This window comes from Euleptes europaea, chromosome 15 (genome assembly GCF_029931775.1).
Source record: "Euleptes europaea isolate rEulEur1 chromosome 15, rEulEur1.hap1, whole genome shotgun sequence".
NCBI lineage: Eukaryota > Metazoa > Chordata > Lepidosauria > Squamata > Sphaerodactylidae > Euleptes > Euleptes europaea.
The window spans coordinates 24,096,604-24,110,251 of record NC_079326.1 but is presented as its reverse complement, the minus strand read 5'-3'; the positions used below and the strand labels follow the sequence as shown (position 1 = coordinate 24,110,251).

Here is a 13,648-nt window from a genome sequence, read left to right as displayed (position 1 = left end):
CACCCAGTAAGCTTGAGGGCTGAGGCAGGAATTGAACCTAAGTCTCTGTAATCCTACTGTGACCATCTTAACCGTCACTCCACACTGACCACTCCTTCTGCATTTTTATTAAATTTCCTACATTTTTTGATGACTTACATTATCTCACTTCCTCAGCCACCAGAAGGCAGAATCAACTGTATGGAGGCCTTAGGCTTAGAAACGTCCAATTCTAAGAGATTCTATGAAGCTTTGGTTGTTAACCTGCAGGTAATTAGCCAGAGGAGATGGGTCAAGATGACTTATAGTTATAGATCAATTAAGTTATTCATTGCACGTGCTATTGTTATTACTGTTGTTAACAACAATAATACTGATAATACATCATTTAGGCTTTTCTCCCTACCCATGTGCAACCGTGCATTTCCCCACCAGGCTGCTACATTGAATTATTGCTGGATTTGTGTTGCTGCCTGTTATTAAGCTGTTTGAAATCCAGGACGTGACCAGTAGTTTTAGGACCCAACGAAATATAGTTAGCAGGCAGCAGTTTCCTTCTTTGAAACACTATGCCATAAAGAATAGAATAGAATAGAATAGAATAGAATAGAATAGAATAGAATAGAATAGAATAGAAGCGAAGCAGCAAGACTTGTCCTTGGGGAGCAACAAATGAGGAAGATGGACATGACCTCGGTTTCGAATGACACACGGTAAGAAGGTGAATCTGATGAGCAAAGACATTTTGGATCAAATAGTCAGAAAGCACTCATGATGAGAGCCAACGTGGTGTAGTGGTTAGAGTGTTGGACTAGGGTCTGGGAGGCCTGAGTTCAAATCCCCACTTCCAAGGCAGCTTGCTGGGTGACCTTGGGCCAGTCTCACACTCTCAACATGACCCACCTCGCACAGTTGTTGTGAGGATAAAATGGAGGAGAGAAGAAGGATGTAAGCTGCTTTGGGCCCCCATGGGGGAGAAAGGTGGGATATAGATGAGGTAAATAAATAAAAAGCAATAATGAAGTGTCAGTTGGATGAATCCACAGACAATCATTGGTGTATCTTAGTACCTGAAAGATGACTTGGTTAAAAGAGGAGTTTCTGTTCTTTTAATCACTAGGTTGGATCCAGACTCAATTTGGAATTTCTAACTATTTCCCTTTCCCACTGCAGCCCCCCACCCCGCACTCAAGTCATTCTTCAGGGTCCCCAATCCTGCAGGAGCAGTGTTTCATGGAGATCAGTAGGCTGCAGTGGGAATGGGAGGCAGGAAAGTTCCATACTGCTACTGGAAAATTTACAATCCCTTCTTGAGGGAAGGGGCTGTGCTGGTGGCTGGAGGCAGTGCCGCTGCGCTGCCTCCAAAAGTGGATTCAGCTGCCCCCCCCCCCCCAATGAAGGGGAAATCTTGCCCTTACCTTTGAGGCCCGTTGAACCGCTCCATTGGGTTCCATGGGGATACACCACCTAAAAAGGTAGTGTATCTGGAGGTAAAGGCAAAAGGGGTGTTCCTGGCCCGAAAGGGCTTAGGAGGCTCCTCTCCTGGACCAGCCCGGGAACTCCCCCTGGGAGGATGGTGCATGGAAGTGCGCTGTTAGGACTCAGGTGCAAGGCTGTGCCGGCGTCCCTGGGTTGCGCTGCTGCAGCAGCACCAGAAAAATGGTGTATGCGCCCCAACACTGGCGTCCGTGCCACTCTGGGCAGCATAAGTGGCTCGGGCGCCGGCACAGTAGGCCTGGATGCCGGCACGGTCCCCTAAGCACTTTCAGCCCTCAAGGTGAGGGATGGGCTGTAACTCTGGATCCAACCCACTGACAGCAACTACCTGCAGAGATGTTTTCAGGATGCTGGAGAATTTCAGATCCTTGTGGATGAAGGTAGCAGGCATATGCGTTGATGGGCCACCACTGATGATGCACATTCATTCTGGCTTCCAAGTGTTCTGGATGCAAATCACCCTGCATTCTTAATCACTATGCTTTGACTGTGAAGACACTTTCCCCTGGTCTCATTGATTCCTGGTCTAAGGTTGTTAAACTTGTTAGTTGTGTCTGAAGCAGTGCCACAAACTGCAGGGTTTTCAGAGTACTGCGTTGAAGAGTTTGCGGCCAAATTCAGTGCACTCGTGCTTCGTAAAGACAATTTAGTGGTTATCACAGGGGAAGATCTTAAACCGTGTGATAGAACTGAGCGATGCGGGGGGGACCATGTTCCTGGAAGGGGGAAGAGCTGCTAAATAGCAACGACTTTATGTGAAGATGACAGACAGACCATGCATTCACTCTAAAGCAGATCTATCTTACAGACTTTTTTTCGTAGCGATCAGTTAACTCGCTACAAGGAAATCTGGTAAATATATTCATAACTTGACAAGGTTGTCAGCTACCTTTGCAAACTCCTGCCTTGCCAATGTACAGTTCATGCTGAAGATGTCTCCATGTTCTAAGAGCTGACAACACTTACTCGAGCTCTTACTCCTGACATGTTCTGATAAAGCCTCGCAGTTTATCAAGAAGAAACCGTTTCAGCCATCACATCGATACCTCCACCTGCTTTTTATGTGTTTGATCATAAGAATTATTCAACTGTAAGCTATGTTGTTTTTTATTAGCCAATGGTTTGAACGAAGTATGAAAAAATATGATTTTGTTAATATTTCCTATTTTCCTTTCTTCATGTTTGCCATTTATAAAGCTTAGGGGGTAATTTCAGTTTTTGGCTAGCTCAAAGGATTATAGTGCCAAAAAGCTTAAGAACCACTGCTGGAAGGCATCTCTGGCAGATTCCCATTTGAGTTTTTCTTGGTAACCTCCAAGGAAATAGATTCCACATCCTGTTTAGGCAGGTTGCCCCTTTGCTGATCTGATAGGAAGTGCTCCACAATTCAACTTAAAATGCTTCTTTCTTGAGTTTGCTTCTACAGACTAAAATGGCTGCTGTTCTGAAATTTGTCTCTCCTATTCCGGCTCAGTATAAATGTCTAAACTTGACAATACATTCCTTCTTACAGTCATTCTTTTTGCATGAAACCCCTCCGGTATGTCCACCGTCTTTATACAATTCAGTTCTGCAAACTGAAACAATTGTTCCTTTTAAAGACCTGTCCAGTACAGCCTGGAGACTTGAAAGACACTTCCTTTAATTAATGGTAATACTTAACATTTATAATAGCGCATACATTATCTCAGGAATCTTTGCAACCTTTTAATGTAATTCCTTGCAGTGGTCTCTTTTGAACTATACTACCTGATGTGTCCTTTCCTTGGTACGTAATTCACAAAGACTGTAACATTCTCACTATAACTTGTGAAGCATATGAAGCTGCCCTGGACTGAATCAGAATCATAGGCTGTCTTGGCTAGTCAGACCAGCAGTGGCTCTCCAGGATCTCAGGCGCAGGTCTCCTTCCAGATCCTTTAAACTGAAGATGCCGGGGATTGAATCTGGGACCTTCTGCATTCCAAACGGAGGCTATACCACTGAGCCACAGATCCTTAGGCATGCCGAGTCATCTGGAAGCAGCCTTAAATTTCCTTCTGTTAGAAGTGAACAGTTGAGCTGTCTAAAGTACAAACCTATGCAGAGTTACTCCAGTCTAAGCATATTGGTTTCAAGCTCAGACTGGAGTAACTCTGCACAGGGCTGCACTCTGAATCCCCTTCTAGCTTCCCAAACCACCTGTCCCATCACCCGCTACCAGAGATCCTTGAACTGGAGGTGATAGGGATTGCATGTTCTGTCTCGTTGAGCCTAAGTCCCTTCCTCTTTAGGTGGACATAGCATGATGGAGACTTCCTGGGTCCATTCTTTGGCCACCTCCCATTCCTAAAGGCTTCTGACACAAAGATATCCCCATCTGATCCATATCCCCAAAGTCCTCATCCCAGATGGTCTCCTGAAAAACAAATGAGGTGATGCTTAATGCAAATCATTCAATTCTCCAACAATTTCTTTTGTTCAAATTCTCTCTAAGAACCATGACTTCTAAGGGCAGTGCAAAGGTTCGCTCTGATGTGAGTGGTCATTGGGTTATACAGTGAGGTGACTGGGGGGGTGGAGTTTCATACGTGTTTTCAGAATCGGGAATATTTCTACAGCATGTTACCCAGGGTGCTAATTATCTTCTTTATTTAGAAGCTAGTACCATTGATTTCAGGGAACCTTATTACCATGTAAGAGTGATAAAAATTGCACCCTAAGAGTATCCTAAGGAGCCCCGTGGCACAGAGTGGTAAGCTGCAGTACTGCAGTCCAAGCTCTGCTCATGACCTGAGTTCGATCCCAACAGAAGTCGGTTTCAGGTAGCCGGCTCAAGGTCGACTCAGCCTTCCATCCTTCCGAGGTCGGTCAAACGAGTACCCAGCTTGCTGGGGGTAAAGGGAAGATGACTGGGGAAGGCACTGGCAAACCACCCCGTAAACAAAGACTGCCTAGTAAATGTCGGGATGTGACATCACCCCACGGGTCAGGACTGACCCAGTGCTTGCATAGGGGACCTTTACCTTTTTAACTTTTATGTTACCCAAGGTGCTAATTATCTTCTTTATTTAGACGCTAGAACCATTTATTTCAGTGAACCTTATTACCATGTAAGAGTGATAAAAATTGCAGCCTGAGTATTCTGAAGTCTGACATTTTGTAGTAGAATTTAAATGTAGTGTAAATGTTATTCTGATAAGTACAATGTTTTCTACACATTAAAAGTCCAAAAGTCAAAGTTCACTCTGTTTTATTTCAAGGGAACACGATAAAGATCCGGAGAGCTTCTTTAAAATCCTGCTGAAAATGAAACAGATGGAGCTAAGTTTTCATGTATCTGTCCTTGGAGAGACCTTTACTCATGTTCCAGGTATTTTTTTAATTCTCTCTCACACAGACACATTTTTAATTCATTTTCTTTGAAAGAAGTATAAGTTAATCATCCAATTACAATATTGTGTAAATAAAATACACATATATAAAAAGTGGACAGGGTTTTTTGATGATGATGTTGATTATTATTATTTTGACTGAGAGCTTAAATATTTGGGTTCCCTGCATGCATATAAAATATGGAATATAGTTGGTCAATCATTTTATTTGCAGTCATAGACCATCAAGCAAACTGAGTTTACATTACTGAATAATATAGAGTAAAACAAGTACAAAATACAATTAAAATTTAAATGCTTAAAATGAAAAAAAAAATGCAGAGGTACATAGCTAATTATTATTATTAAAATTGGAATGCTTAATAATAACAAAAGCTTGGTAAAATAAGTTATCAGAAATAAGTCTACTCATTCTCAATTTCCTCAGCTACTGTATAGACTTAAGCGATCTTTGACTTATTTTCATTGCTAACCAAGCAAATCTGGCCATGCTAGCATATAGTTGGTCCTTAGATCCCAACAGCTGCTACTGCATACCCATCTGTACCTTTTACCCAAACCTTGGCCTCTTTTTACTAATCTGTTCCTTCCTGATGGTCCTGGGATCTCCAGCCTGCTACCATGACCTTTTCTTGGCTGCCTGTATCACCTTGTTTTCGTCTTGTCTTTAGCTCTTATATCTTTTTTGAGCAGCAGAGGTACATTTAACAAAAGAAGTAGTTGGAAGAGACATTCCACTTCCATCTGCTGCGGCAGGAAAGTATTGCCCCATTCAAAACATTGCCCTAGGCAGTAACCTAATATAATTTAGAAGTAAGACCTTCCATATGGCCATGTTCCAGATATTTATTTATTGAGTTGATAACCTACTCCATTCCCAAGGCTTCGCATATGTAACAATATCTTACGCACGCACAAACACTCGCACATAGACAAACACACACATATTAAAAACAAAATAAATTTAGCAAACATTCTAATTCATACTAGCAGTTTCTGACAGCTAAAAGCCACCTAGAATGTAAAGTTTAACCCTTCTTCTGGAAGATGCTCAGACTTTGATTAGCCTTCTGCAAGAAAGTGAAGGGCCAACCACCAGGAATGCGCTTTGTGAGCAGTGGATTAACTTGGCGAACAGATAGCAAACATAAACAAGTGCTTTTGGTTTATCTTAGCGAACATGATGGTTCTGGTCAGAAGCCAGATAGAATCATAGAGTTGGAAGGGACCACCAGGGTCACCTAGTCCAACCCCCTGCACAATGCAGGAAATTCACAAATACCTCCCCCCACACACACCCAGTAACCCCTACTCCATGCCCAGAAGATGGCCAAGATGCCCTCCCTCTCATGATCTGCCTAAGGTCATAGAATCAGCATTGATGACAGATGGCCATCTAGCTTTTGCTTAAAAACCTCCAGGGAAGGTGAGCTTACCACCTCCTGAGGAAGCCTGTTCCACTGAAGAAACGCTCTAATGGTTAGAAAGTTCTTCCTAATGTCTAGACGGAAACTCTTTTGATTTAATTTCAACCCGTTGGTTCTGGTCAGACCTTCTGGGGAAACAGAAAACAACTTGGCAACATCCTCTACATGTCAGCCCTTCAAGTACTTGAAGATGGTTATCATATCACCTCTCAGTCTTCTCCTCTTCAGGCTAAACATACCCAGCTCCTTCAACCTTTCCTCATAAGACTCGGTCTCCAGACCCCTCACCACCTTTGCTGCCCTCCTCTGGACACGTTCCAGTTTGTCTACATCCTTCTTAAATTGTGGTGCCCCAAACTGAACACATTACTTTAGGTGAGGTCTAACCACAGCAGAGTAAAGCAATACCATCACTTCACATGATCTGGACACTATACTACTGTTGATACAGCCCAAGATCGCATTTGCCTTTATATATGAGGCTTAAACTGTTCATGTTTTATACTTTTTAACAAGTAACTTTGGCCTTCAAAGATAATAGGAGCCATTCCAGATGATAGAGCACTGGTATAATGGAGTACTGGTATAATGTGGTGGAACCTGAGGAGGGCAGGATTTGGGATGGGGAGGGACCTCAATGGGGTATAATGCCATAGAGTCCACCTTCCAAAGCAGCCATTTTCTCCAGGTGAACAGATCTCTGTCACCTGGAGAGCAGTCTTAATCCTAGGAGAGCTCCAGCCACCACCTGGAGGTTGGTAGCCCAGCCCTGAACAGTCTCAGCATGTATGCTGAAATGCCCCATAGTTCCACAAGAACAGTTGCCCAGGCTTACCTCCAAGACCAGACCAGCAAATGTGGTCTGGAAAAATGTTGGAAGCAATATAATCAATTCTCCAACATAATGACAGGAACCAAGAACATACATCCCATCTCTTTCTGCTAAATTTGAAGCTGGATGCGTTCTGCGAGCAAAGTTGTTTTTACAGGAAATTGCTGCTGTACCTTCTTCTCCCAATTAAAGTACAAAAGTCTTCAACTGGAACCATCTGGGGGAATCCCAGTTCAGATACCTTATCCAATGTGGATTATTAGATGCAGACAAGGTTAGCAGCGCATCTGGAATAGAATCATGGACAATTTATACTTCATTTTCAGATAACCATGTATTAAAGAGCAAGACAGAAAATAAGGAACTATTATGTTGGACACCCCATGTATTTCCAGTTAATGGAGGGAGGGAAACTAGGATACCGTATATACTCGTGTATAAGCCGAGTTTTTCAGCCCAAAAAAAGGGCTGAAAAAGCCGGCCTCGGCTTATACACGGGTCAATACGGTAGAAGGGGGAAGGAGGGAGGGGGAAGGAGGGAGGGGGGAACTTACCTCTGCTGCCGAGCCACCGCCATTTTCTCCCGCCGGGAGGGGCCCTGGGCAGCCTCTCTGCAGCCGCAGAGAGGCTGCCTTGCCCCCCCCTCCGGCCCCCGCCGCCATTTTCCCCGGCCGGGAGGGGCCCTGGGCAGCCTCTCTGCAGCCGCAGGGAAGCTGCCCTGCCCCCCCAGCCCCCGCCGCCATTTTCTCCCGCCGGGAGGGGCCCTGGGCAGCCTCTCTGCAGCCGCAGAGAGGCTGCCTTGGTCCCCCCCCCGGCCCCCGCCGCCATTTTCCCCGGCCGGGAGGGGCCCTGGGCAGTCTCTCTGCAGCCGCAGGGAAGCTGCCCTGCCCCCCCGGCCCCCGCCGCCATTTTCTCCCGCCGGGAGGGGCCATGGGAGGCCCCTGCCCGTCGCGCCGCTACCGCCCACGCGCCTGGGCGCCTTCCTCCGGCCGGCAGCGGCCTGGAGGGGCCTCCTGCCAGCCCAGGAAGGACGCGCCGCTGCCGCTTCGCCGCCTCTCCAGGTAAGGAGTGGGTTCAGGGTCTTTTCCCCCTCCCCCTTGGATGGGACTGGGGTCGGGGTGGGCCGGGAGGGCCTGGGAGGCGGCGGGAGGGCGACCTGGGGCAGGGGCCCTGCGCTCTAAAATGGCGGCCGCCATTTTAGAGCGCAGCATTGCGGGTAAAGGAAATTTCTTATTGCCCCTTGGCTTATATGCGGGTCAATAAGAAATTCCCTTTTCTGGCCTCTAATTTGGGGGGTCGGCTTATACTCGGGTCGGCTTATACCCGAGTATATACAGTAAGTAAAACCTTACCTTTCCCTGTGATTTCAATGTACTCTTTCCCCTGCCCCTTCCCAGCCACCCTTTTCCTATCACAACCCAAATTTACTTCCCTAAAACCTCCCCATCACCCCCTCCCAGTTCCTACTCTTCTACAGTAATGGGGCCAAAGCAATCTCATGACCAAATAAATAACCGTTAGGGCTGTTGGAAAAAAAAATTCAGTAAGATTCAGATTCGGCAAAATTCGGCCCATTTTCATTGGGGAAATGCCGAAGTCCGAACTCCCCCTATTCGGATTCGTGGAATTCGGCATGAAATTTGGCGTTCCCGAATAAATTCAGCCAAATAAAGCCATTTAAAGCACATTCGCAGCTTTCCGTTGCTCCGGGGGGGGCATTTTTTGAGTTAGAGGTACCAAACTTTCAGTGTACCTTGAGGGGACCCTTCTTGCAAGAACTCCCAAGTTTTGGGCAGATTGGGTCAGGGGGTCCCGAGTTATGGGGTCTGGAAGGGGTCCCCCCTCTGCCCATTGGAATGAATAGAATAGACCTTTTGGAGTTTGCAAACCATGCAAAGCAACACGCCACCTTTGGAGTTTGCCAACCCTGGAAAGGAACAGAAATGCGCTAGCTATGCATATGCTATTAGCTCTGCAAACAGGAGCAAAGGAGCAGGTGAGTGGGGGGAGTGGAATTTCTCCTTTTGCGTCGGACTCGGGACCGTGCAAGTGCATTTTTGAAGTCACATTTTAAAAAACAGTTTTGAGCGAGCATCAAAATAGACCGTTCAAAAATGGCCCCAGGGTATTTTCGTCCCTGCTCCTTTTTCTCATGGTGGAGGGACTCCCCCCACTTATGCAAACGACTCCTCTAAATTTGATAAGTGCTGATTTGGACCGTTCTGGGAAGCCAAACAGAGGCAAGTTGATCTTGAGGAAGACCAACTGCTCTGCATGCCAGGGTGCCAGGCTTGCGCAATGTGGGCAGAGTACGTTGCCCAAATGCGAGAAAAGGCGCTTTCTCTGGACGCTCGTCGGAGGGCAGGAGAAGAGCCTCTGGGCCACTACAGAGAGATCTGGCCAGACTGACTCCATGGCCTAGTAGCTCAGCGGACAAGTGGTCTGCGACTCGTAGGGCTCCGCAAGGTACTCCCTCACCCTCGCCTCCGCCGTGTCCTGTCTCATGCGCCTCGTCGTCCCCTCGGAGGGGCCAACTGCCCACCCGATCACATCCATCTCCATCGTCATCGGGGTGGTTGCCTGGGGGGGCATCCCAGGTTGGTGGAGGTGGGGGACAAGCAGCAGAGGAGCTGCTTGGGTCCCCCGCCTCCCCCTCCCCAGGCGAGCTCACCCTTTCGGCTTGCACTTGCTGCACACGCTGGGAGAGCTCGTCTTGCCAGTGCAGCAGCTGGTTGGCCTGCTCGGTGATGCTGCCCTTGATGTGCGGGTCGCACAAGCTTGCCAACATGTAGACTGGCTCCTGGGTGACAGGCACCAGACGGGTTGCCACACCGTCTTGCAGCCTCCGTACCAGGGCGCTTACGGTTGGAACCAACTCTGCACATCCATCAGCCGGCTCCAGAAATGTGTCCAGCCTTGCATGAAGCCTGTTGGTCATGGGGGTGAACAGAACCAGCGTCGCCGTGTCAGAGGAGAGCCTGTCTGTGCACTGTTTGAAGGGCTCAAGCACCGTCACAGTCTGAGAGATAGCCAGCCATTCGTCATGGTTGAGCTGCCTCTCAGGCCCCAGGGCATTGGTCTCCTGGAACAGTGCCCTGAGGGCCCTCTTCTGCTCCATCAAACGCCTGAGCATGGCATGGGTGGAGTTCCAACGCATGTCAACATCGTCCTTCACGCAGTGCTCTGGCATGCGTTCTCGGGCCTGAATCTCATGCAGTGCGTAGTTGTCCTTTGGACTGCGAGAAAAGTGACTCGCAAGCTGCCGGCATTTCATGATGAGATGCTGGAACTCACGGATCGTGGCATCCAGCCTGGATTCCTGGGAGCCCAGGCCCAGGGCATCCTTGACCACGAGTTGGAGAAGGTGGGCCGCACAGTAAATCCGTGCCCAATGCCCCTGCTGCTGCCCTGATGTTTGCGCCGCCATCCATCACCATGAAGCCCATGGCGACATCCATGCCTATGCAGGAGTCTAACTGTGCCCTCAGGGCAGGGGCGATGTTGGCCGCCATGTGCACCTCCGCGAACCCCTGCGCATAGAGCATAGCCTGGTGATAGCCAGGCTGACGGCACTCTCCCTGCTTAGCGCTGCTCCCCACACCCCCACCCACGAGGTCGTCAGTTTGCCACCAGTGTGCGGTGAGGGAGATGAGCCCGTGCTGCGCGTGCTGGCTTGTCCACAGGCCAGATGTGAAGTGCACAGTTCTCCCGGCAGCGCAGGACAGCTGTGCCTTCACAAACGTTCTGGCGGCCCTGTACAGCGGATTGTGCCATCGTGGAGCAAGCTGGGAACTTGAACCAGGGCGCCAGGTACTGGATCAGCCTCCGGAAGGCAACCTTCTCCACTAGACGGTAAGGTAAACCGTCCATGGCAATCACCTCGCTGAGGAGACCAGTCACCTTTCTCGTCACTGCCCTAACCCCACCTCTTGGCGCCCTACTGACGCCACCCTCACCAACATCTCAGCATCCCTTTTCTACCAGAGCCGCTGCACAGGGTGCAGCATGGAGAGCACCAAGCAAGGGCGGTGGGTCGCCTCTCCCCTGGGCTAGCTCCTGGCCCCTTGGCCAATGAAGAATCAGCCGTTCTCTCCCCCTGAAGAAGCACCGTGTTGTGGTGCTTCTGCAGATGGTTCCGGAGTGCGGAGGTCGAGAGATGACAAACGTCTTTCCCTCGACTGACCCGTGCCCTACAGAGCTGGCACACAGCGAGTCATGGATCATCCTCTGGCACCTGGAAGTACTTCCAGGCTGAGGATGTAAAGTGGCCCCCACATGGCTGGGGCGCTGCAGGTGCCACGGGAGCAGCCTGCCTAGAGGTGCTCGGGGCAGACACGCCGTGTCTACAGAACGCAGGGGGAGGTGGCAGTGAGGGAAGGGGTTGAGATGGCTGCCACACCTCTTGGTGCACCTCCTCCATCTCTTCCTCTTGCACCTCCTCCACCCTCTCCTCCCATGCCCCCATGAAAGAACTGCTGCTGGGGAGTGAAGAAGCAGGCAAAGTCGACGGGGTGTCCAGTGACCGTGAAAGGTCCTCTACCACCTTCCTAGAAGTGGGGGTGAGCTCTGACAGATTCGCGTCAAAGAAGCTCAGCCCCAGTTCCTCCCCAGACTGTTCCTCCTCCTCCACCACCCACTGCTGCAGAAAAGGCTCAACAACAGCAGCAGCAGGAGGGACAGCCTGAACAGCAGCAGCAGTCCCCCGCCCAGTGCCAGCAGTACCTGTCGTCACCTGTGCAGGGGTGGCAGCTCCAGAGGCCCCCTCGGGAAAGAGGATCTGCCACCCCCTGCAGCCAAGGAAAGGAGCGAATGTGTGCTGTAAATGGAATAAAAATGCACATTAAGGGGGGGACCTTTTTCGGGGCCCATATTTCGGGGGGGCCTGATCCCATCTTTACAAAACTTGGGGGTTCTTGCAAGAAGCCTCATCTGAAGCTACGCTGAAAGTTTGGGGGCTCTACCCCAAAAAATGCACCCCCTGCAGCCATGGAAAGGAGCAAATGTGCACACACACACACCCATGGGGATTTCTCTCTCACACAAAGAGATACTCTCTCTTTCTCTCCCCGGGCCGTGCAGCAGCTGGGTTCACGTGCTCAATCGCGACTGATTGGCCAGAAGAAGACCCTGTTTGGCCACCGATTGGCCGCGGGAGAATGCTGCTTACTAACTGACAGTTATGCTCCTGCGCCAAACCCCGAATTTGCTGAATTTATTCGCCGAACATCCTGAACTCGCCGAATTCGGCTCCCCGTTTTCCCGCCTTTTTTGAGTTCGGTTCCATCCGAACTAAAAACCGCTGAATCGGGGGAAATTCGGCTGTTTTTCGGTTCAGGACAAACCGAAACAACAGCCCTACTTGACGGGCCTTGGTCTGATCCAGCAGGGCCTTTCTTATATGTTCTTATGAGGCAAGTACTTGAATTGCTATTGTTGTACCAACTGAGCCACTTTTTGGACTTGGGTATGATCTCCAGTGACAAAATATGCATGCTGTACATCTCAGTTTGAACTCAGCATATGTGTTTCTAACAACATACCTCTTTAACATGTGATGCATGATCTGGAAAGGATTTGGTCTCCACTCCCAGCTTGTGTATGTTGGAGTAAGTCAATCAGCTAAAATCACATATGCTGTTCAATTGACAGCAGCAATTAATGCATTTTGTATTTGGGGACTGTACCAGAATTCCAGAAAGCATTGTTTGAAGCAATCCTAAATTGTGTAAGGGTCTAATGATATCCATCTGAATTCTGCTGTGACATTGTTAGCACTGCAAAAAAACCGATTGGAAGATCTAATCAGGATGTTACAGTGTGGGAGCCCATGGCCAATAGACAGAATGATGGGCATTTGGAGGGTAATGTTCTTTTGGTTCAATAAGTAAGAGATCACTTCTTGGCTGAAAGTCTGTACCAACTTTTATACCATGGGTAAAGAGTCTGTTATATTTACAGTATCACTAAATTAGCCCTGTTTAATGTTCTAACCATTTGTTTATTGCAGCAAGGGACTTGTAACATATTAATCTACTTTGTAAAAATGGATCTGTGTAGCTGTGAAGGTTCTCTAGGTGCTCATAAGAGCCAATACCATACCCACGGCTTTGATGAGAAGAGTCTTAATGATTTCCGAAGACGCCGTTGCCTCAATGCAACTCTAGTCACGCACAGTTATTTTATTTAAAATATTTAAATCCTGCCTTTCCTGCTTAGCTCTAGGCACCTTACCAACTTGACATTGAGGCCAAGAAACAGCGTTTATAACACAGTGCTAAACTATTGTAGTACTAAACCTTAAGCTCTTAAAACATGGTTGATGACCAAAGGAAACAACTGGTGCAGTGAAGTCAGTTTCTATAGTGGCTGATATAGGGAGAGATGGTCCTCCATATATGTAGGTTCCAGGTCTTAAATGGATTTAAAAGTAAGAACCAGCCCACTGAATTGAATCCAAAAGCAAATTAGTAATGTGCCGCTAGTTTTAAATAGGTGTAATGTCCACATTATGGCTGAGCCCCATAAGAAGGCATATAGTT

General features: G+C 48.3%; 1 protein-coding gene across 2 annotated transcripts in view; it reads left to right on the top strand.

Moving 5' to 3' along the window:
- The window catches only part of GTDC1 (glycosyltransferase like domain containing 1), a 226,920-nt gene that overhangs the window by 187,115 nt on the left and 26,157 nt on the right, over positions 1–13,648 (top strand). For both annotated transcript variants that reach the window (XM_056861446.1, XM_056861445.1), the window contains one exon: positions 4,719–4,828. In XM_056861446.1, the coding sequence (XP_056717424.1) occupies positions 4,719–4,828 (110 nt within the window). The remainder of the gene's footprint in view (positions 1–4,718; positions 4,829–13,648) is intronic.